The 21,939-nt window shown below is 48.4% G+C and overlaps 11 protein-coding genes across 11 annotated transcripts; 4 read left to right on the top strand and 7 right to left on the bottom strand.

The window, feature by feature from the left end:
- Nucleotides 1-2,108: 2,108 nt before the first annotated feature.
- Nucleotides 2,109-2,423, bottom strand: FPRO_09423 (uncharacterized protein; the record flags this gene model as incomplete). The annotated part of the gene is made up of 2 exons (XM_031232813.1): nt 2,109-2,271; nt 2,326-2,423. The coding sequence occupies 2 exons, from the start codon at nt 2,421-2,423 to the stop codon at nt 2,109-2,111; spliced, it is 261 nt and encodes an 86-aa protein (XP_031082713.1).
- A 204-nt stretch (nt 2,424-2,627) lies between these two features.
- Nucleotides 2,628-3,575, top strand: FPRO_09422 (uncharacterized protein; the record flags this gene model as incomplete). Its single annotated transcript, XM_031232812.1, has 1 exon — nt 2,628-3,575. One exon carries the CDS (start codon nt 2,628-2,630, stop codon nt 3,573-3,575), a length of 948 nt encoding a protein of 315 aa, XP_031082712.1.
- Nucleotides 3,576-4,330: 755 nt separating this feature from the next.
- FPRO_09421 (uncharacterized protein) lies at nt 4,331-5,272 on the top strand (the record flags this gene model as incomplete). Its single annotated transcript, XM_031232811.1, has 1 exon — nt 4,331-5,272. The coding sequence occupies one exon, from the start codon at nt 4,331-4,333 to the stop codon at nt 5,270-5,272; it is 942 nt and encodes a 313-aa protein (XP_031082711.1).
- Nucleotides 5,273-5,998: 726 nt separating this feature from the next.
- Nucleotides 5,999-10,403, bottom strand: FPRO_09420 (uncharacterized protein; the record flags this gene model as incomplete). Its single annotated transcript, XM_031232810.1, has 2 exons — nt 5,999-10,193; nt 10,243-10,403. The coding sequence occupies 2 exons, from the start codon at nt 10,401-10,403 to the stop codon at nt 5,999-6,001; spliced, it is 4,356 nt and encodes a 1,451-aa protein (XP_031082710.1).
- A 986-nt stretch (nt 10,404-11,389) lies between these two features.
- On the top strand, nt 11,390-12,015 carry FPRO_09419 (putative ubiquitin-conjugating enzyme E2; the record flags this gene model as incomplete). Its single annotated transcript, XM_031232809.1, has 4 exons — nt 11,390-11,442; nt 11,510-11,598; nt 11,649-11,780; nt 11,840-12,015. 4 exons carry the CDS (start codon nt 11,390-11,392, stop codon nt 12,013-12,015), a joined length of 450 nt encoding a protein of 149 aa, XP_031082709.1.
- Nucleotides 12,016-13,127: 1,112 nt separating this feature from the next.
- Nucleotides 13,128-14,138, bottom strand: FPRO_09418 (uncharacterized protein; the record flags this gene model as incomplete). Its single annotated transcript, XM_031232808.1, has 1 exon — nt 13,128-14,138. One exon carries the CDS (start codon nt 14,136-14,138, stop codon nt 13,128-13,130), a length of 1,011 nt encoding a protein of 336 aa, XP_031082708.1.
- A 1,006-nt stretch (nt 14,139-15,144) lies between these two features.
- Nucleotides 15,145-15,892, bottom strand: FPRO_09417 (putative ATP synthase subunit d, mitochondrial; the record flags this gene model as incomplete). Its single annotated transcript, XM_031232807.1, has 4 exons — nt 15,145-15,174; nt 15,225-15,311; nt 15,362-15,757; nt 15,884-15,892. 4 exons carry the CDS (start codon nt 15,890-15,892, stop codon nt 15,145-15,147), a joined length of 522 nt encoding a protein of 173 aa, XP_031082707.1.
- A 585-nt stretch (nt 15,893-16,477) lies between these two features.
- On the bottom strand, nt 16,478-17,231 carry FPRO_09416 (putative nascent polypeptide-associated complex alpha chain; the record flags this gene model as incomplete). Its single annotated transcript, XM_031232806.1, has 3 exons — nt 16,478-16,808; nt 16,859-16,917; nt 16,992-17,231. 3 exons carry the CDS (start codon nt 17,229-17,231, stop codon nt 16,478-16,480), a joined length of 630 nt encoding a protein of 209 aa, XP_031082706.1.
- Nucleotides 17,232-17,941: 710 nt separating this feature from the next.
- On the bottom strand, nt 17,942-18,449 carry FPRO_09415 (putative ribosomal protein L14.e.B, cytosolic; the record flags this gene model as incomplete). The annotated part of the gene is made up of 2 exons (XM_031232804.1): nt 17,942-18,256; nt 18,321-18,449. 2 exons carry the CDS (start codon nt 18,447-18,449, stop codon nt 17,942-17,944), a joined length of 444 nt encoding a protein of 147 aa, XP_031082705.1.
- A 1,059-nt stretch (nt 18,450-19,508) lies between these two features.
- FPRO_09414 (uncharacterized protein) lies at nt 19,509-20,010 on the bottom strand (the record flags this gene model as incomplete). The annotated part of the gene is made up of 4 exons (XM_031232803.1): nt 19,509-19,607; nt 19,670-19,732; nt 19,784-19,824; nt 19,875-20,010. The coding sequence occupies 4 exons, from the start codon at nt 20,008-20,010 to the stop codon at nt 19,509-19,511; spliced, it is 339 nt and encodes a 112-aa protein (XP_031082704.1).
- A 1,109-nt stretch (nt 20,011-21,119) lies between these two features.
- Nucleotides 21,120-21,644, top strand: FPRO_09413 (uncharacterized protein; the record flags this gene model as incomplete). Its single annotated transcript, XM_031232802.1, has 3 exons — nt 21,120-21,131; nt 21,183-21,509; nt 21,564-21,644. The coding sequence occupies 3 exons, from the start codon at nt 21,120-21,122 to the stop codon at nt 21,642-21,644; spliced, it is 420 nt and encodes a 139-aa protein (XP_031082703.1).
- Between the last annotated feature and the right edge of the window lie 295 nt (nt 21,645-21,939).

Below are 21,939 nucleotides of genomic sequence, written 5' to 3'. Positions count from 1 at the left end.
CACCGGAGGATGTTGATCCTGCAGCAGTACAATATTCGTATACGCAAGTACCTTCTTGGGTACCTATTCCTTGTCTCTCGGATTTTGTACCTCGACTGTTGAGTACCTACTTCTCACTTCAGGCAGGAGGATAACAGGAAGGATGGAGCTGTCTTATGGTGGGGTTGGTGATACACTTGCAGCTTCCCACTCATAGGTAGGCAGGCAAACTTGGAACTGCACAACTCATGGTGCAGTCACCATCTGGGTTCAGTAGTACAAGTTTTCTCTCTCATCTCGTATCCTCTCGTCTCCTCCCGCAAAGTCGAAATACGACCATACAACAAACACGATAGAAAATGTACTGATGCGCGGACCAAGAATCAAAAAGCAGCTTTGATCAACCCTCGGGCCATTTCACTACCCTATACAAGCAGAGTTAACTCAACCGCCTGACGACTCCTCATCACTCGCATGATTTCACAAACAGCACCTTGCATTGCATGAGGAGGAGAGAACATCCGCCGGAGAGAAAACTCAGGTCTGGCGGCTACAGTGCGATCTTCTTGATGATATTGGATACCGAGAGTGACAACATTGAGTATACGCAGATACGCATGTACACCGATGTTTCAAGCAGTCATCAGCCATTCCAATATTGAGCACATCACCGCCCTTCCTTCGATCCACCACCCACCATCCCATCCTCCTTGACCAGCCAGTCTGCCTTGGCATATTCAGTTACTTCTAACCGAGAAACTGGGTTGATATGCTAGACATGGTTCGTGGATACGCAGCATACAGAACGGACCGTGCAGAATGCAGGCCTTCTCTCCCCGTCACACCTATAAAACCGCATAGTTATCTCCACTCCTCAATAGCGACCACTTCGCGGCTGCCAGCCAATGGATCAAGTTAGCTCTCCCGATCCTGAGAGATCGATTTGGAGAAAAACGTGGTCTCGGGACCCAGAACCAGCCACGCACCCGTACCTGCTGATGTGCTGTTATCGGAGAAATTGGATCATGTCGATGGCAAAATGAAATAGGAGCCCGGTGTTATTGCCCGATATCCATTTGCTCAGCCTTCACACTCATCACCATCATTATCTGCAGTCACCAAGGATGCCCACTGCCTGCCCCAAGTCAGATCTCACTGCCAATCATAGCCAGACTTGGTAAAGGCGTTCATTCTTGGACTGTCCCAGAACCAGTTCACCGGCACCAATCGCGTACTATCCCGCCTCAAGTTAACAGGCTCCACACGGGGTTACCCGACATCCCTTGCAGGTTCCCGTCCAAGCCCTTCCGCCTCACTTCAAGCACATTTTGTTAAGCCAACCATACCGCTGGGTCCATACCAAACTCGCAGTTTTTCTCTACAGTACGGAGTGTACATAGGATCGGAAGATGACTCGGTACATCCACCGCAAGAAAGAGGACACATCTTAGATTCCCAACAGCAGAAGAAGGTCGAAGCAAGCTTGGAATGGATAACCAATTAACTCACTCCTTTGGTGTGTTGAGCTGAGCTGAAAGTGTCTGTTCGCGCGTTGACCCACGTTCTCGGACAACTGTCACCTACGGATACTAGCCTCGTGATAGACAATCGACATTCCCGGCATCATAAGCGGTCACCTCCAGGCTCCAGATGACTGTATGTAACTGGGGAGATTGCAGTCCGGGCTGAGGAGGTCCTGATTCTGATTGATCTCTCCGGCCCTAGCATCGCGTCGTATCGGTCTTGCCCACTGGCAGGCTTTTGCGTCGTATGCAGCCACGACTGGGATAGTCTGCCACCGTCCAACTCACATCAGGCCATTATCCAAGACATAGCATAATTCACTAATGCTATAGACACACGGACTGATCGGTTGTCTCGAATGTTGAGCGTTGTCTTTTGGCTGTTTCGACTCCGTACGTACACAACGAGATATCCTATCAAAAATTTGACCAAAAAACAAGACAAGACTATAAATCATACTTGAAGCAAGACGATGAGCTAAAAAGGGCGGCGAGGGGAAACGACGGGCGTTGTGAGGCTTTTGCCAGATTTGCTTTTTACAAGACAAGTGAGAGTCAAGAGGTAAACAAGGAGCGCGAAATGTTCGATCAAGTGTGATCGTCCACTTAACATCTTGCACCATCTGCGGCTCCCCCGGTCTCATCACCACTTTGTTCCTTGGAAAGCTGTCTCATTGGTAGGTTGACCGAGACATCAGAATCCGCCATGCAGCCTGCCGCCATCGAACCGCTGAGTGCGGTGTCGGTGAACCATCCCGGTTTTAGTAGGCTGTGACACAGTATGTACAGCACATAGTCTATCTACTATCTACCACCTACATACCTTACATGCATGCACGCATGCATGTATGCACCGCGTCCGACGATGGCTTCACGAGGATCAATTATTTTCCCCGCCCCGGACGTGCCGCAAACGGTCATGGCCCCCCCCCCCCTACTTGTAGGTATGACACCGTTTCCGTCTGTCCTCGTGAGAATCCCTGCTCTGGGGTTCGACACTATATACCCGACGTGAGATTAAAACCGCCGCTGATACCTCTTGGTTGGCAGCCAAACTTTGATGTCTTCTCTTGGTCTTTATTCCTTGGAGTTCATATACTCCACCCTCTATTTACTATGATGGACATGTCTTCTTCGTCTCATGATCTCGAGACCATTTCGTCTTTGTCCCCCTCCACCTCAGCTACGACCGACTTTAATTCTTTACCAACAGAACTTCGTCTCAAGATATGGTCACGAGCCAGTGAGCCCCGTATCGTTCTATATGGTGATCTGGTTCAAAAGAGCCGGTCTTATCCCTTGCCTACCGTTACTCAACTCACTGCGGAAGCGCGAGATGAAACCCGCGTGGGGTACGAACCAATTGGTAATGGATCATACTTCGACTTCTCCAGGGACATCCTCCTCTGTGACCACAGGATCTCAGATCAGGTGACCGACCAGTACCTAGATGGTCTTGCCCCGCGGATACAGCGTCTTGTCTTCTGGGACTGCTTCCCTGATGATGGACGGGTGGAGGGACCCTATCACTACTCTGTCTATCTATCGGCGTGTTACCGGCAGCCAGATTTTGGGAAAATCGAGTTCGACAGGTTTTGGTTTCCTAACGTGGATGATATGTGGATTGTCAAGGTGGGGGAAATCGACCCAGCGTGGATGGTCCAGGTGAACCCAGAATTGCCATACAGAAGGCGACTTCAACAGTTGGCGAAGCAGTTCAGATACTGGGTGGACGAGAACATCATTGAGATGGCACCCCTGGACCTGAGTGAGCCAGAAGCACAGGCTGTCTTGAAAGATGGCCGTTGCGGAAAAGAGGACTGCCACGAACTCAACAGACAGCGCAGTATCATGCTGTCCAAGGTTGCCTTCCTCGACGGTAGATACAGGGCCCCTAATGACGGACAGAAATGGATCCGAATCATTTCATGGCAAGCTGGTGAAGAGAAAGTCGTCTACGAAAACAGAATGAGATGGGTGGTTGTTGAGAGAATTCTGACGTTTGATTTGCAACGAGATGGATGGAGCGAATCTGGAGTGGAAGTGAGACGACGTAGCATTCAAGGTAATTGAACTCGATGGGGGATACCTTTGACAAGCGCAAGGCTCTGAACGATAAGAACAGTACCTAGGCCCTGGACAACTAATATGTGCGTGAAGTTCAACAACGGCACCAACACAAGGAAGAACAAATTGACACTCGCTGAGGGTAAATGAAGAAGAGACATGGAGAGAGGGTCAGGTTATGAAGAGAACTTGTTGGACTATCATGTCCTACCAGAAATGACGGGCACAACGATCGGAACAAGCTGTGGTCTAGCGCTATCATTATGGGCAACTCAATGATGAAACAGGCAACGGTATCTAATTGTTTAAATATTCATTCTAGACATACTGAGGTATGTTGTTTCTGTTATGCATTGCATTTGTAAATTTTATTTTTGAAACAAGCAGAACAGAATGATCAAAGAAACGGCAAAACTGAAAGACTATTTCCTCAATCCTCAGGTAGACCTGCATATTGTAAATGAACTTTTGAACAGCCAATGTTGTTCGTGTATTGCGCCATAGTTCAGAGTACTTCAGCTTGGTTATCTGACATGGAACATCCCATCCCATCTCCCCTCATACTGAGATGGACGATGTGATAGTGGTGGTCGGGCGAACAGAGGAGGATAAAATCACATCACATCTCTGTTCATTGGAAGGCCGCAATGAACAGAGATGTGATAGCATGAACGACGCCTAGAAAATGATGAACATTTCATCTTTATACTGATGTCCCAGGCATGAATTCGACTATAAAGCAAAGATATTCCGCAGCTAGAATGGCATACACGAATCCATCTCAACATCGCAAGTTCAGCAGTTTTGGACATACCCACAATCTTGTCACCTCTATCATGTTTTCAGTACTGCTCAACACCGAGCAAGTGATACTCGCTACCATGGGTAGTGATATCCACAAGCTCATTGGCCCCAAAATTGTCAGTTTCTTCCCTGAACGAGCATCTAGAAGCGAAGATGACTATCGCAGCATCAAGGCAATGATATACATGGGCGGATCTCATATGCCCAGACCTGGACTATATCAAGTGTTCGAGCGACTTCACCGCACTCGTTTCCAAGACAGGAATCATCGGTCGAGGCGAATGTCTGTTACAAAGGACACCTTCTTGACACACAACATGGTCATCCCAAAGCCTGTGCCCTCGCAATTTGGATATCCTCATGGATACGACCTCATCAGTCTTGACCTGCATCTAGTTGCGTCAACTTTTGATTACGAAGAAGCAATTACACACATTCAGTTGACAGACTATGCTTGGCGACCCTTGAGCCTCAAGACGTTCCCTCACCTTGAAGAGTTTACTATGATGTGCCTGCGACCTACCAGCTGCAGAGACCAAAGTCATTTGCCCTTCCTCAATTCCTCAACAAACAGACGAGGTGAGTACTATGGTTTCCGCTACCACCAAGATACCCGACGCGTGGAGTACACTCAGCTAATTTGGTCTGACGTCGCAGAGCTTGCATCTGCTGGCGAGGATCTTACAAATGGGCTATTTCCTTATACAATTGTCCGTTTGTGGATCGTCGGACAACGTCGTGATCGGTATAAGATGCTAAGAGAGCTTGAGTGGACGCACCTAGACCTGTATCCAAAGTCTAATGAGCGCTATCTCGGCAGAATCAGAGACTTGTGGGTGCTGACTCGAATAAGACTCGAGAACCCGATCCGAGATGAGACATGTCAGATGGTAGTCTGATCGACTTTGGGTAAGTATTTTGCCGTGTTTTCGAAAGCAAAAGGATTGGGATGTGAGTTTGAGTTGAAGTTGAAGTTGCTTTGTTTGATGTTTTGGATGTACTGCTGGCCGTTACTCTCTAGCATTTGTGTTTGGTTTGTTAGTTTACCTCGAAATCATTATATATATATATATATAAAAGAAGAAAAAAAAAAGAAAGGGGGTTGGATATTATTATTGCATTAGGATCCGTGACTTGAATTGCTATACTGTTGCTAGGCAAAGAGTAACAAGTGTATGCTCTTGCCAGGCAGATGATTGTCTACCTATAAATCTGGTTAGAACAAGGCCCAAGAATTGATGTCATATCGTCAGTGCAAAAAGAAGACATCACAACTGAATAATTGTATTGGTGTGACAATTGTTGATGTACTAGATGCCATTCTCGCCTTATTGACAAAGCAGTTGCCTAGATATTGCTGCATGCATACCTGGGCTTTATGACCCTGAGTTACTGCAACCGAGCACCAGCAGTATACCCAAGACATTGCAATTCCTCAACCATGACTACCAGGATCCTTTTGACGTGACTGATATTCATCTTATTTGAAATATGACAAGCAAGTGTTGTGTAAAAAGATACATATTCGACTCCAACACATGAAGTTCCAGCGCTCAAACAGTCTAGCCTCCTTTAGTGTACACGGCAATGGGCTCGTCAAATCCGATAGCGCTCCTACAGCGATATTATATTACGTTCCTCCGATCGTTTCGTCTCAAACTTGAAGCCCGTGACCATTCTCCTGCTGATTTCCGTAGCCTGTTGCCCAGACTTATACTGGCAGCTGAAAGGCCCTGCATTCGTGAGGGAAAAGAGGACTCAACTCTCTCCCAGTTACGAGGCATCTTTGCGTCGTCGTCGCTATCATCCAAGGCTGGACCGGGCAACATCATCATATGTCTTTGCCCCTTGAGCATGGCTCCCTGAAGGGCTGCCCATGATTCAACCTGGCCATCTGCTGCCTCCTCCACACAGTTGCACTCGTCGCCTGCCGGGCATTGCGTTTCGCCAGCAGCATGCCACTCTGCTAGACACGCCTCATGACTTGCACAACCACAAGCCAAGCATGGAGGGAAGAGAGCATCCACAGGCTCAAGGCAGTACACACATGTAAGCTGACTCTGAGTTTGATGGCAGCGATCACATGTACCAACAGCACCACCGACCTTGGAGTCACTGGAAGTATAGCGAAGTGGTTCCAGCTGTGTTTCGTGTATACGGCACATCCCTGTGACATCAAGACCGCGGCCTGATGCAAGCAGCGCTTGAAGCTGATCCTTCTTGCCCATGGCAATGGGCGATGAGTTATGTGCTTTGCCATCGTGACCAGCGCCTGGCTCATGGAAGGCGTCGTCACCGTGTCCTCCAGTCATGTCCTCCTTGAGCGAGTTGAATTTCATAATCTCCAGTCTGGAGAGTGGTTGGTTCCACATTTGCAGCATTTCAGCATACGCATATCGATAACGAGCATGGACATCCGCCTGACTGGACTCGAGCATGGATACGTTCAGCCAACCATCATCGTCGAAGGCGGTTTGATCCTCCATTGTCACGGCAATCTTTGTGGGCACAAGTGACACATAATCATCCCTCACATAATCGTCATCATCCAAAGAGGTTCTCCCACCATTCGAGTCCATCGCGGTCGACGCACTCCATGTAACATTGCCTGGAGCCAGACTGCTGAGAATCGTCTCAGCAGGGCTGGGTCTCTTTCTTACTTGATTTGGAGGTGACGACGAGCTGACCCCTGCAAACGAACGTGGCAGGTTGGCAGCAAAAGCTGATGCCAGACCCGAGTTTGCTCTATTTAGAAATCGTGTGTTTGGAGACGTAGACACACTGGGCGGTGCCTCAACTTCCCCTAAATACCCCTTGAATTTATTTGGCGGCGTCTCTCCACAAGAGTACGAGTTCGATGCTGCATCGCCACCCCATATGCCATCGTCTGACGCCTGGGATCCAGAATAGTGGACAGGAGTGTGCACTGTCATCGGTGTTGTAATAGCTGAGTTGGTATAACTGCGTCCACCAATATTCCATAGTGAGGCATCAGTGGGGAAGTAGTCTAGCGAGAAAGCTGGTGCCTTGAAAGGGAGCGGAGTTTCGGGCTGCGGTAGATGCGATTCAAAGTAAGCCACACTGTCTGCAGCAGAAGATTCGCTGAATATACAAGAAAGCATTGCCAGCATTTGGATATCCGCAACCTGCTCATAGTATGCAAAAAGGTCCATGATGAAGTCCCTGGCCAAGGGATGTCTACCCCATTTGACTCTGCCCGACAATGCACCTTCATGTCTTTCCAAAAGGGAATCGTGAGGAGAAGTATCGGCATTGCACCTGGAAACCACATCGTGTGCGATTACCAGAATAGAATCGCGCCTCTGATTGTGGGCGAGTATCTCTAGCGGAACGCCCTTCTTTAATAGAAGCCCAAGATACCGCCAGACATCAACCAGATCTCGAGCGTTGTACTTCTCAGCAACCTTTGCGTTGTGCTCACAGACCTCGGCTCCATCGCCAAAGATGGCGTACTCACGCGCAAATTCCTCTTTCGAAGGGAGAAGACCACGGAAGTCATGTATCGAGACTAGGTTCTTGGGCCGACCAGGCCTCCTGCGGCTTGTGCCAGTGCCAGTACCAGTGCCTACTCCCGTACCACCGCCACTCGAGCGAATTGATCTGTCTTCGCTCCATGTTTTCCTAAACTGGCGACTAGGGTGGTACCAGAGATTAATCTTGTGCATTGACGTAGACTCTGAATCGCTCGAAGATGATGAGGATGAAGACGATCCAGAGTCGTCGGTATCAGAATCCCCACTAGATGCGGAACTGTCTTCCGCCATAAAACGTTGTCGAGGCCCAAGATCATGTGCGATTCTGCCAAAGCCTGCAAAGAATGGTTCCCCCTTAGGGCGTTCCCTATAAGCGTCCATGGTGGTGGTGAACAATGCCCGTGCCTTTTCCTCTTTGGAGGGGAAGAAACAGATCAGTCGTCCATTGTGTGAGAACCTGGCACCGCAGGTCCTGGGTGGTGGTGGCACGATTGTCCTATTCGGAGGCGCAAGCGCGGTATCCAGCTCGTTATGAGGGGGCAGTTCTTGAGACATGGATGCTGAACCGCCAGCGGGGATATCCTCGTCGGATTCACTAGAGCTCTCGTCCGCTAAGCCATCAAGTTCATCATCTAAATCTCGAACGTTCTTGAAGAAGGTTGTGCTGCTTTCAAGATCAACTTCCCCAAGGAGATACGTAAAGGCAACTTCTAGGCAATTCTTTTTTCTCTGTAAGAACTGGTTGGCCAGTTGATGAATCTCGCGATCAATCTTTTTGTGAGTCTCTGCAGGCATGAAGGACGATTTTTCAACATAGAACTTAGGCGCCCTGGTCTTGGGATAGCCGACTGGAATATCAATCCGAACCTTAACGAATATAGTTTCCCCATCGGCGCCCCAAGGGCCGTTCAGTGAGGCATTGAGAGTCAAACTGTCCATATCAATGTTGTCCCACCTCACTTTGGGAAGTTGATGGCTGATGCGTAAAAGTTCCTCCTGAATAGACTCAGGTTCTGCCCAGTCATCGTCAGGGTATCCATGGCCAAAGATACCCGAGTCTTTTGACAAGTGTCGTTTGGCGCTCGTTGATGCCTTTCTCTTAGTCATGGCAATTCCTTTCATCCATCCTATTTGCGACTGGTTACGATCGACGGATCTTCCAGATACCTTGGCCTTCATTGAAGGACCTCGCCATGCCATCGATGTACGGTGGCTTTGAGTTGTGCCTGATCGCATTCCTAGAGTTAGAGCACTTTGCTTATGATAGCTGGTGCCAGGCCGGTGATCACTCATTGTAGCAGATTTACGATCGCGATCCGTACTTTCGTCTACTGTACGGAAAGTCTTATATGTTGCGCCTTTTCGAGTGATACTGATTGCTGGATCGGCTGGCATGCCGCGTTCATGGCCGATAGCGGCGAAGATCTTGGGGTCGATGCATTGAAGCTTCAGTTCGTTGTCTGTGCCCCAAGAGACGAGCTGGAATTCACGGTTGTCTTTACCGTCGTCAGTTATGCCGCCACGGCATCGCCACAGAAATTCCTTTGCTTTGTGATCTCCGTGCCCCGGCCAGACATCGATTGGTTGACTGGTCACTTTTGATTCTGGTTCAAAGTTGGTGTCATAGAGATAAAGATCACCCGGTTCGTTCTGGGGTATTGCTAGGAGGCCGTGCCCGAAAGGTGTATGACGAGCTCTCCACACTGGAAATCCAGTTTCAATGGTATGCTGCAAAGGCTCTTCCGCAGTATAGTCCCAGAAGTTGATCCTCTTGTCGATGGAACAGGAGACGATCGCCTTCGGGTCAGACCGATTCCAGTCCAGGCCATATATCTTGGATTTGTGAGCTTTGATGGATTTTAGAGGCTCAGAAGAACGGCGTTCATCCCAAATATGCAACCATCGATCGTGAGCAGAAGCGAGAATGTGAGATGCTTGGCGGTTATATTTGACCTGAGATGCCCCAGCAGTCCAATCGCAGAAGGTCAAAACAGGCTGGCGCGGTCTTCGAAGATCCCATGCGTGAATATAGCCATCTACTGAGCAGGTCGACAAGAGATCTGGATGGTGAGCAGACCAATTGACGTCTGTAATAGCACGACTGTGGCCTTGAAGAGAATGTTCTATGGCACCTGAACTTGAGTCTTCCCTCCGATTGAGATTCCACACCAGGGCACGATGATTGGCAGCAGAGACGATCCAGTAGTCGCGAGCAGCAAAGGGTGACCATTGGACATCCACAACCAACCACGGAAGGCCATGAGTTCTCAGTCGCCGGGGAGGGCTATATGGGGAGTCAAGATCTATGATCGCCAATCCATCAGGCCTATCTTGTTGTTAGAACCTATCAAGTCAACAGTACACTTTTAACCTACGAAGCCAAAGCGACGTCTCGCCCAGCAGGTGAGATAGTGGCAGAGCCGACTAGGCCATCAACATGAATGGTGCCATCTGACTCGAAACTTTCGCTCTCGTAGGCAGATTTGATGACCTTGCCCTTCTTGGGGGCATCAGCAAGTTGGTCGAAGGAGGGCATGGTGATGGGCTATCTCGAGAGGGTATCACGACGTTCCTCATGTCGCAACTCATATGATATGAGGTAAGGAGAGGAGAGGACAGGAGACACGGCGGACTGCCACTGAATGGCTTTGAATCATGTCATCATCCACAAGAGGCCAAAGAAGGATAGAGGCGTTTAAGTGCAGCAGGGGAGAAGAGTTGCCCAGGGCAATGTATTCTTGAATACGAACGTTGTATAAAGATGTTTATTAATGAAGTTACTCAACTGAGCTCGCGTTCCTCACTGGATGAATGATTGACAGGAGGTGGTCAGAGCGCGCGACATCGTTCCACAAGGAGGTACCGCTCTTGCTGGTTGAGGTGTTGTGGTACATCCCATCCCCCGCCCCCCAATTGAAGTGCGTGTGAAAGGTTCAGGACTTCCATGACGGAACCTTCCGCGACCTTTATTGGGCAGATTTGTTGTATGACAGCGCCTAATAAAGGACATGTACTTTGAAGTATAGCTCTCTACTACATACTCTACGTACTAAGGTATAGACAAACTATAGTACCTACCTAATAATGGATGCACATGGCTTATCTACCTACCTATCTACCCATCTTTGCCTAACCATTTGTTGATAATCGTCACTTGATTTAAATGATCAGGTGTCAAAACAATTCCGTTTATTTGTGGCACGCTGCCAGAATCTTTCTTTTCGTTTAATCGCTCCCATCGGGTCTTGTTAGATTGCTTGCTTCTCGATAATACAGGTCTCTACGGAGTACCTGCCACTGCGACTGCCCCGCCGTTGACCTTAATAAGTGCCCGCCAGGTATTTCAAGCATTCAACCCAGACCTCACCCAACCACAACCCTTCCCGGTCTCTACGTAACTCTATCGAAAGCTACCGCTACGAAGACACGATATCGCACAAGCAAGCACTCACCGAGATAAGAACCGTATCCACCGATATCGAATATCGTCGAAATACCTTCACATTACCCCCCGACTCCATCATGGCTCTCCCCAAGCGCATTATCAAAGAGACAGAACGGCTCATGGCCGAGCCGTAGGTCATCCCCAAGGCTACAGGTCTTGCGCCCTGACTTCGTAACCTAACACTCGTCGCAATACAGTGTTCCAGGAATCAGTGCCGTTCCTCACGAGGATAACCTCCGATATTTCGATGTCCAAATTCACGGTCCCGCCCAGTCTCCGTATGAGGGTATGCTCTGTATCACTACCAGTTGATCTGCCTACTAATTCAGAATTCAGGTGGTGTTTTCAGCCTCGAGCTCTTCCTCCCCGACGATTATCCAATGACTCCTCCCAAGATTCGATTCCTAACCAAGATCTTCCACCCAAACGTCGATAAGCTTGGTCGTATTTGCCTCGATGTCCTCAAGAGTGGGTTGCATATCAGGGTGCATATAGGTCTGGGACGGCCAAGCTGACAAACGCTACAGATAACTGGTCTCCCGCTCTTCAGATCCGAACTATCCTCTTGTCGATCCAGGCCCTCCTCGGTGCTCCTAACCCGGATGACCCTCTCGCTGCAGATGTCGCCAAGAGCTGGAAGGAGGATGAGCAGGCCGCTATTGCAACCGCCAAGGAATGGACTGCCCAATATGCGAAACCTTGAGGGGAAATGATACACCGGGATTAAATACTTGAAAAAAAAAAAGGAATTTAAACACACATGAATGACCAAGTTGGGAGAACAAATGCTGGAGTTTAGGAGCCAAGCGATGTCTCATGGAGATTCTTTCTATTGGCTTTGAGTGGGTACAATGGCACTCGCAGGTTTGCTCTTGGTCTTGTCTGATAGACCTGAATGCTTTTGCTGTCAAGAAACGCATCGCCATTTTGTCTAGTCTTATCCTGATACTTTCAACGATACCTGCCGCTTCAGTGTGAAAGGATCGTATCCAACTCCCTCCAGGCAGCTCCTTGACCTTTCAGTTACTGGTGGGTTGTTCCCCGTCGTACCTCCACCACTGTGACATCCCAGAGCTGTGATCTGAACCTTGTTATCTATGTATATCAGAAGTTAATTGAATCAGGAGACAACTTAAATCTTGATTCTTACACCAGGTGGTAGGATGGTGTTTCTCCTTAAACATAATCCAACGATAAGTTCACAGAATATAGGGGTGTTTGGTGGTCAGTATTGGCAACCATTATACTGAACAAATTCTCGTTCTCAGGAAGATCTGTGTCGACTTGAAGAATCTCTGTTACTCTGTGTTCGCCGAGGACTGGAATTCTCTAACCTATGAGGGCCAAGATCCGAATAACGTCTAACCTTCATGCTTTGTGCCATAAGAACAAGTGGTGTCATTCTATCGAACGATCCCTCGCCAATATATTCAATGAGGGGCCATCATGACAGGCCCCAAATCTGTCTTGAAAAAACGCTTTTCATGGCTTGCGTCCAATGTTACTTGGCGCGAATCTTTGAGAACGAGCAAATCCCTCTTCGAAAACTATGAGTGTCGCGAGGAAGATTAAAGGACTCACCTAAGGCTTGGTATCTGAAAGGAAATCCAATACCTTACAGCCCTGAATTGTATGTAAAATATTATTTGTTATTTCTTTTTCTACTGCTGTACTCTACTGGAGGGTTTGAAGGGCTTATTGGGGGCACATTGTTACGGTAGAAGTGGCAGTGGAGAGAACAATCATACAATAGATCAAAATCTCCTATGCTTGGAAGTAATGAAAAATGCATGCCCCGTTCCGATTTATCTTCTCCTACTTGAGAAGCCATCGGAATCCGTCCAGCATATGTTTCTCGCAGGTCAAGGCATGATCGAGGTGAGGAGCCTTGAGCCAAAAGGTATGCGGCCAGCCCACCTCCACCTGAACCTTGACATCGATACCTGCTTCCCTAAGAATCATGGCATAGCATAACCCATCCGAGTACAGGGGGTCGTTTGAAGTCAGCTGAATCCAAGTACGAGGATGTCCCTTCAGCTCGTCTTCCGAAACCTCAAGAGGTAATTTCTCAAGACCATCCCTCGGTGTGTTTCGGTGTAAATATCCGCCCAATGATGTGATGAACGTTTCAGACACGCTTGTGTGATATGGACGCAACTTTTCAGGTACATATTCCTCGCCACTGGCTCTGTCCGCTGTGACTGGACACCTCAGTAGAAGTCCGTGAATGGCACCCTGAGGAGCTGCTTGCGCCACTGCAGATGCCATCTGTCCACCACTCGAGCTTCCGATAACGATGGTTCTTATCTTTGGGTTGTGGAATTTATGAAATCCATCCAAGCTGTCAGAAAGACAGACGGTAGCTGGATTTTGAGGCAGCAGGCGATAGCCCACTGAGTAAAGTCGAATCCTGGCAATGCGTGACTTGACAATATGCCTGCAAGATAGTTCTTCGCTATCCGCCTCGCCAACCCTCAGGCCGCCGCCGTGGTAAAATATAACGATAATCTCCGGCTCCTCAGCTTCGGCACCTGTAAGGTCCAGTTGAAGGACGGGGATTGGATGCCCATCCACAGAAGAGGGAATAGTGAACTCTTTCTTCGTAACTCCCTGGGAGAGCTCATGGTCTCGGGTTCCAGGCGCCGTAACTTGAGCATATAAGTCGCGGCATTCCTGAGCATAAATTGGTTGCCGTTCTTCTATACTGCTGAATACCCTTGGGGGGCCTTTCTTCTTGGCCTCTTCTTCATGTGCCAGCCAAGCAGCGTCTAATTGCGGTGCCGTCTTGAAGACAAAGGTTTCGAGTTCCGGATCTGGAAAGACCATATTTGATGTTGATCTGGTATTTTGACAAAGGACTTGATTGGAGAAGTATTCGCAATACTGACCATACGTTACGAGGGATATATAGCGTATCGTGTAAGTCGGGATATTCAGGCTAAAATCCGACACGTGACCCTGATATTGCTGTAGGATTCCGAGCAAAGATACTGCACGAGACTGACTACATACCTAGAGCGACGTCTGAGGATTTAGAGCCTTGCAGTTTTGGCCGATAACGTTATTTGAGTAGAAGACCCTCAGAACGGAATAGCCAAGCTTGGATTAAAACAAAGAAGATAGAGGAGTCTAATAGCTAAAAAAAAAAAAGATAACTTATAAGAAGCTCAATCTTTACCAATCGACTCCTGGATATGGGATATCAGCAACTATTCTACATAGTGTGCTTCCTTTCATATAGTCCGACACCGGACTTGGACTTAACTCTCAGGTTGTCTTCAGATATAGGGTATGACAAGAGATGCGTAATGATGCAGATGACTGAAACGTTGCAGAACAGAATGAACTTGATCAGATGGTGTGCCTATATTACGGTTCACTTTGGGCACATCAAGAAATTGCCCTGTGCATTGGGTGGTGTATGGGAATTCGGCCAACGTCTCCCTCGGATTGTTCAACCTCCTGAAATGACTGTCTCCATACTCGATAGGTATTGGGCCAAGTATCGACGAAGGAGTGAAGGTTCATTCCAAAAGTTGTCATAAGACGACACTCGAGAGTGACGGGAACAAAGAACTAGGATGCTCGGCGTGAATTGGCAATCAAGAGACGTAAATTTGAGAGGTCCGAGGTTAGTCTGGTAACTAAGAACTCGAACACTATGCTTCAAATCGAACCGCATTCTCAATAACTCAATAAAAATTCATTATAAAGCACAGAGGAAAAATTGTAGCGAATTGGGTATGAGACAAGCCGGGTTCTGCCTCGGGATCTTGTATCTACAATGCTAGAGTACACAACACGAAGTCGGAAAAGGTATATCGCGATTCGTTTAAACCACAGCCAAGTCGCCGAACTTCTCCTGCAGTGTGTGTTAGTACTGTCAATTCCTCTGTCATCCGGACAACATACCTTGTATCCTGGCACCATCCATCGGCCCTTGGAAACGAGCTGAGCAGTCTTCTCGTCGATAGACTTCTCGGCAGCGGCAACCTCGTCCTATAACTTGTGAATATCGACCCAACAGTCTCAGCTTCGGTAGTACGTACGACAGTGAGTTCCTCGAATGGTCGGGCCTCCTCGATGTTCTTGAGGGTAGCGGCAAGATCCTTAAGTTCAAGGTCAACGGCCTCCTTGGTAGCCTCGGCGTTCTTGACGGCCTCGGCCTCGAAAGCGTCGATAGCCTTCAGTTGTCGGCTAACATCGTAGGTGACAGGCTTGAAGGCGCTGAATCGCTTCTCGATCTCATCGATGATAGCCTGGTTCTTGAGGACGGATCGGTACTGGGAGAAATCGACGGTGGTGGGCTGCTCCTGGAGCTGCTGAACCTTGCGGCGGACGTCCTCGTTGCGCTTCTTGAAGGCCTGCAGGGAGGCAACGGTCTGGCCACGGAGACCGAGGGAGCTGGTGACCTTGGTCCAGTCAAGCTTGAGAGCTGCGCTTCGCTGTCGGAGAAAGGGAAAATTAGCTCACGGCATCCTGGGACGTAGAGGCGCGCGATCGGGGGCCGGGGGAGAATTTCGACAGCACCTGCGATCAGTCACACGCGCCAATTGATGAATTGAACTTACAGTCGCCATTTTGAGGAAGGTTACGATGTCGAGAGAGCGGAAAGGATAAACTTGATTGACTGTTGATGACTTTGCCGAAGTTCAGGGAACTACCGGGCACTAGGAAGTCACGTGCTTCCACTCAAATATCCGGCGGGTGGCGTTTTCGGACCCCTCATTGACGTCGGCTCAGGATGAGCGAGGACAAGAGTTGAGGAAAATTGAGGCTCAGAAGCCGATCAATGGCAAGAGAATATTGAGCGATGAGACACGAGATGCAGAAACTCTCACGAACCGGAGTACGGTGACCCAGCGTAGATAGCAATGAGCAATTGATGGAATAAGTAGTCATGAGATACATCGCTCATGAAACGAACATCAAGTCAGTCAGTCGGTCGGTCGGTCACAATCAGTCCATGAATACAACATCACGCATGATCAAAATTTCAACAGCGTTCTTTGACGGATTTATGGGTGTTATTCCCCTTCAATTGTTTCCGTTATTTGGCATCAACTCCGTTCCGCAGGGTACAGTTCGCCAAGAACTAATACAAGAGCCCAATGTTCGTCCCATGTACATGCTTTTTTGGATGATCGACCAGCAGAAGCTCATGCTTAGATACTTAGAGCCATGATGGAATTGACAATATCGTTGTCGTTCTCCTTCAACGCCTTGACGGCCTTGTTGCGGCTGACGTTGGCCTGGGTCATGACAAGCTCAATATCCTTATCCTCGAGTCCGGAAGCGTCGACCTCCTCGTCGTCATCCTCCTCCTCCTCTTCATCCTCCTCCTTGTCCTTCTTCTCCTCAGCGGTCTCAGCAGCCTTGCTGGGCTCACCGTGGTTGTGGCCAGAGTGGTCCTCAGCGTTGGCGGAGGCGAGCTGAGCAGCAGCAGCTTGTTGAGCAGCGGCGTTCACATCCTCAATCTTGGCCTCACCGAAAACACTGGTTTGAGGTCAGAGGCAGATCTATCATTTCACAACAATACAACTTACATGTAGGTGTTGCTGTTGGGAGACTTGTAGACCTCGGGGTTGTTGATGACGAAGAGGATCTGTAGCCTTCGGTTAGCACCAACACTTCATTTTATCCCTCCAATCTCTTTAAAATAAAAACGCCAACACTCACGTTCTTAGGTCGTCGGAGAGTGACACGGGTGATGCCAGGGATGCGGGTGAGGTGCAGCTTCTCGAGGGCCTTGCGAGCCTTCTTCTCGTTGCGGTTGTGGATCACAGTAGAACCAGCGGGGAGCTGGCCCTCGCCGACCTCCTCGACCTCGGAGTCGTCGCTGGAGTCATCCTCGTGCTCCTGGACGGTGGTCTTCTTGGGCTCCTCGTCGGGAAGTTCTTCAACGCGGGGGTTCGACATTTTGGCGACTGAAGTGCGGGCACAGATGTTAGTAAATCTCAGGCAAACAATTTGTGGCAGCAAAATCTTCCCGGGACCGCAAAAAATCGATAGCAAAATAACACAATGAACATAACGACAGCTGCGCACTTACTTGTTTTGCTGATCCCAGTTACGTCTGTTTGCTGGCCTGATCTCTCACGTCGTCGTTTTGTGATGGGGTCCTCGCACAGCGATAATTCTACCTAGGGCTTGGTGGGAGGTGGGAACTAAGGTGCATTAGGTAATCAGAATCTGTGTCACTACGTCTCCCCCTCCAGAATCCGGATGTCTAAGAAAGTGACGACGGGTGGAGGGAAAATCCATGGAGCAATTTGGACAGTAATTAAGGTTGAATATGGGGATACAAAGTGGCTGAGTGTAAAGACATACATGCATACACAGGCGGCGGAGTTTTGGGGTATTCATTTCATTTTTATTTCGGCTACAGTTCACAATGAATCCATGTTCTTTTTTTGATGCTCCTTATGCTTTGAATTCAGTTGATCTCAGAATTTCCGTATTGACGCCGTTCATCGTGACGATGAAGTGTGAAATACAGCCTTCCAGAACGGAGCAAAAGTGAATCCAGCAGCCTCTATACCGCCGTGATGTGTTTCCTGCCCAGTTCCGTGCCACTTGATCTAAACCCGACTTTCAAGCACCTCCGTGACTCCAGCTTAATGACCCATTTATGCGGAGGCCTTGACCTTGGCCAGAGCCTTGCGCTCCTCGAATCGTCGCTGCTTCTTGAGTCGGAGAACCTGGAAGCGCTCGAAGTCGGTGAGACCCTTCCTCCGCTCCATCTGATCCCGCTTCTTAGCCCAGTTGGTCTGCTCCCACTTGGAGTCGATCTCGGACTTCTCCCAGAGCTTTCGGACGACACCAGTTCGGGAACCGCGGTTCAAGCCCTCGACGATAAGAGAGGAGAGGAGGACCTTGCTGAGGGGGACGGCTTGTCGGGGAACAGCGAGGCTAGCGTTGGCGGAAGGACCGTCGACGAGAATCTGTGACGGGGTCAATATCGCGTGTTTCGGCAGACAAGTCTGTTCTGAAGCAGGAGAAACCTACTCGCTTGTGGTCGATGATCTCGACGATCGTGGCCAGGCGGCCGGCGAAGGGGTGGTCGCCGTTGATAACAACGACACGGCCAACCTCAACGAGGCGCCAGTTCGAACCCTCAATGACTGCGTCGCCCATTGTGACGGTGATCTAATAACGGCCGATTAGTCGAATGTTTCAAGAGTCGCGCGCGCAGTGATTGATTGTTCGAATACAACTGCGATCGTAGGAGTCGAGGTTCATACCAGTTGTCGATTATGCTGTCCCGTTAGTTGGTTGTTTGCTGGAGCCGCGGACCTTGAAATCGCTAAGGACTTTTTGATCGTGGGCAGAAAAAGATCCTGTGCGTGCCTGCCCTAACTTTCGGTCTAACTTCCGGACTAACCTTTTGGCCGTCCGACAAAGCGAGCTCACCACCCGGCAACGGAGCACGGGCCAGCCGACGAGAACTTGAAAAGAAAATTTCTGGAAGACATCAAGTTTTGTACAGACCAACAAAACTCTTCCTCTTTATGGTCGGAGAGACACACCACATTTTTGAGTGCATCAAGGTAAGAATCCATCACGCTTCCCTTTTCCCCTTCTTCTCTCTCTCGCATAGGATGAGGTAATTTGCGATTGATTCTGCTTGATGGTCCTCTTTCGCCGGAGTGGCTAAATCGGGCGGATAGCTGATATTCAATTTCTTACATATTCTGAAAGCACATTCTGTCTTACATTCAGTCTCGCATGACCTGCCATTTTACAAAGACTAACTCAAGACTTTAGTGATACACTTCTCCCTCTTCTCTAGTGGCAAGCTTTAGTTAGCATACTGTGAGCCTTCCTAGCAGCGACAAGCAGACACATTCAATGTCCACAATTGCAATTAATAATAATTTTATAAACATTCACAAGCAATACCGCTCGTTTCGTTTTATTCATGTGAAATGCCGTACAATCCTTACTACCTCGATGTTTAATGATCTCATTGAAACGCATATACGGAGTATGCATATTATGACATCTAATGTGCCGGGGACGTTTGACGAGATATCGTTGGGACTGACTTATGCTTCAGTAAGACCACAAGGCCACCTCATATTCACGTATGCGATGTAGAGTCATGTTTCGGCTTTCAATTCAATCGTTAATTCATCCTTTCCGAGTCATTTGCCTGCAACGAATCGGCTGTATCTAAAGTACCTATTGTTACAATTAAGCCTTGCCCTTGCGCTTCAACTCCTCTTCCTCTTCAGCCTGGAGTTGAGCATCGACTTTTGCGCCCTTGGAAGGTTCGTTGCCGTGAGCGCGAGCCTTGTTGCTGTTAGTTTTTTGCTTTTCTTTTGGCGCCTAAGCCAGATCTCGATTGGACTTACGGGCAGAGTGGGATCCTTCTTTGATTGGGCGGTCTCGAGATCGTCGTCAGGCTCGGATCGTTGCTGTTTTGCATTAGTATATAGTGGATATCCAAGTGCGGCGGCTCAACTGACTTCCTCAGCAGCCAGGCGGTTGGCGATGGATCGCTCATCCTCTGCAATTTTGTTAGAATATTTTCTCATATTTAATCCACGGAATACGCACTGGAATCAAGGTTGTTGTGCGAGTTCTCCTTGCCCTCGTTGTAGGGGTTCTCAACGTTGCGCTCCGACTCAGGAGCGTTTCTCTGATCGCCAGCCTCGTAGACACCACGGTTACCAACGTTGGAGTAGCCAGACATGATGGATGTGTGAGAGTTGTGTGTTTAGTGATTGAAAAGGAGAATTATGTGAAGAGATGAGATGCTGTGTGAGAAAAAGTTTCAATTGATATCAAGACCCTTTTGTAGTTCCTCTTCGACGATGAATCAGTGCCATGGTCATACATCTTCTCCACAACCCTGACTTCATAGAATACGTCATGATAAAAGAAAGTCCTTGCTCACCACAACAAAACGCATCAGATCGCAACACATACGTCATAAGTAAAAAGAAAGAGATTTTGGCTCCTCCTTAGGGGTTCTGCAACATATGCTTTGCTACATACAGTCGATCTTTTAGCGTAAGCGGTTGATATCAGCTTGGCGAGGCGCCTGTCCATGATCCTTGACAGCAGGCCACGTGAGACACTAAACAACATCTCATGAATTCTTAATGAGAGAGCACGTCCATTTGCACATATAGAAACAATAAAGATCGAACATTCCAGCTATTCTTTCTCACGTCAAGGCTTGCTGCCGTGTGGTACCGTATGTAAGGTAAGTTTGAAACTGGGACAATCAAGATGTATTAGCCGAGCCTCATCCGATCGTGACATTTGATTTCTTAAAAACTTTACTCATTGGCAATCTGCTTGCAACATTTCGTGATTGCTGGGTTTTACAAAATACAAACCACGACTGGTAAATGAGGCATCTACCGAGATGAACCCTGACCTTAACACCCATAAGTAAAGTAAGTACTAAGCCAGGACATAGTGACTGGCTGGATTAATGTGTCTTTGACCCCTCAGACAATTAATTTTTTATTTTTTTGTAAAGTTAAAACCTATCGCCAAAAGGTTTATTTTTATACCCACTTTGAGCCTTCTTCTCTTAAATAATGTATTTCATACTTGAAACACGAATGTCCCGAGGACATTGGCTCTCTCTTATATATCTCTGGTCATCCATGAGGAGGCGGAAGATAGCGGGTGCCGTAGTGGGGGTCTATGCACGGGCCCTGCAGCTTCGGCGTGACGAGCTTCATGGAGCTATACCGAATCGGAGCTCCGACATCAACCTCCATGAACCATCGTGATCTTTCTATAATTGTTTTCTAAACATAAACTTTTGAAAAAGAACCAGCTAAAATGTTTCGCTTTGTAAGTTACGAGGTCAATATCAGATATGCGTAACTACTAACAAGCATATAGCATAAGACACTCGATATTGTGACAGTCTTCCACAAGGCCAGCTCTCCGGCATCCGTCAGAGTCGCCAACCTTTTGAAGCAGGTCTCTGCCAATGCCACTTCTGGTGCCACTCTTGACCAAGCGAGCGACCACTCCGCCCAGACGGCACCTATTCGAGACCAGTTTGAGCTCAACATCACCGAGGATCCTCCTACAGACGACCAGGTGAAGACAATTCTGGAATATGTTGGAAGCAACAGTATCCCCAAGGTTATCAAGGGTGCAAACAACGAGAAGGAGGCTCTCAGGAAGTTCAAAGAGAGCAAAGAGAGCTTCATTCGACCAGTGGTATGTTGCCTCTGGAATGTCACGATGGAAACCTACTGACTAATATACGTATAGGTTGTGGATTGGAATAATGGCAAGGCCATTGCTGGCGACAACGAGTCTGAGATCCTCAAGCTTCTGAAAACACAGAAGTAACGTCTCTAAACTGTCAATGAACTATCGCACAACCCCTCTCTGTATATACTATGTCAATGATTGATACCGTCTGACGATCAGCCATATTAGCATGCTTGTATTAGTGACCCATCATGAGCCGACGATAGTAGGTTGACAAACGCCCGATTTTCTTTTCGAGATGCCACAAGGCATTCCCCTCGGTACGATTGCCAGTCTTTCCACGAGAAGACCCTTTATGAACAATATCAAAGTTTGGCATCCAAATTTACCAGACGTGAACCGTATGCCACCAAAGGGCACAGGCATCAACCTC

This window comes from Fusarium proliferatum (genome assembly GCF_900067095.1).
Source record: "Fusarium proliferatum ET1 genome assembly, contig: FPRO_scaffold006, whole genome shotgun sequence".
Taxonomy (NCBI): domain Eukaryota; kingdom Fungi; phylum Ascomycota; class Sordariomycetes; order Hypocreales; family Nectriaceae; genus Fusarium; species Fusarium proliferatum.
This window is presented reverse-complemented; position numbering and strand designations above follow the sequence as displayed.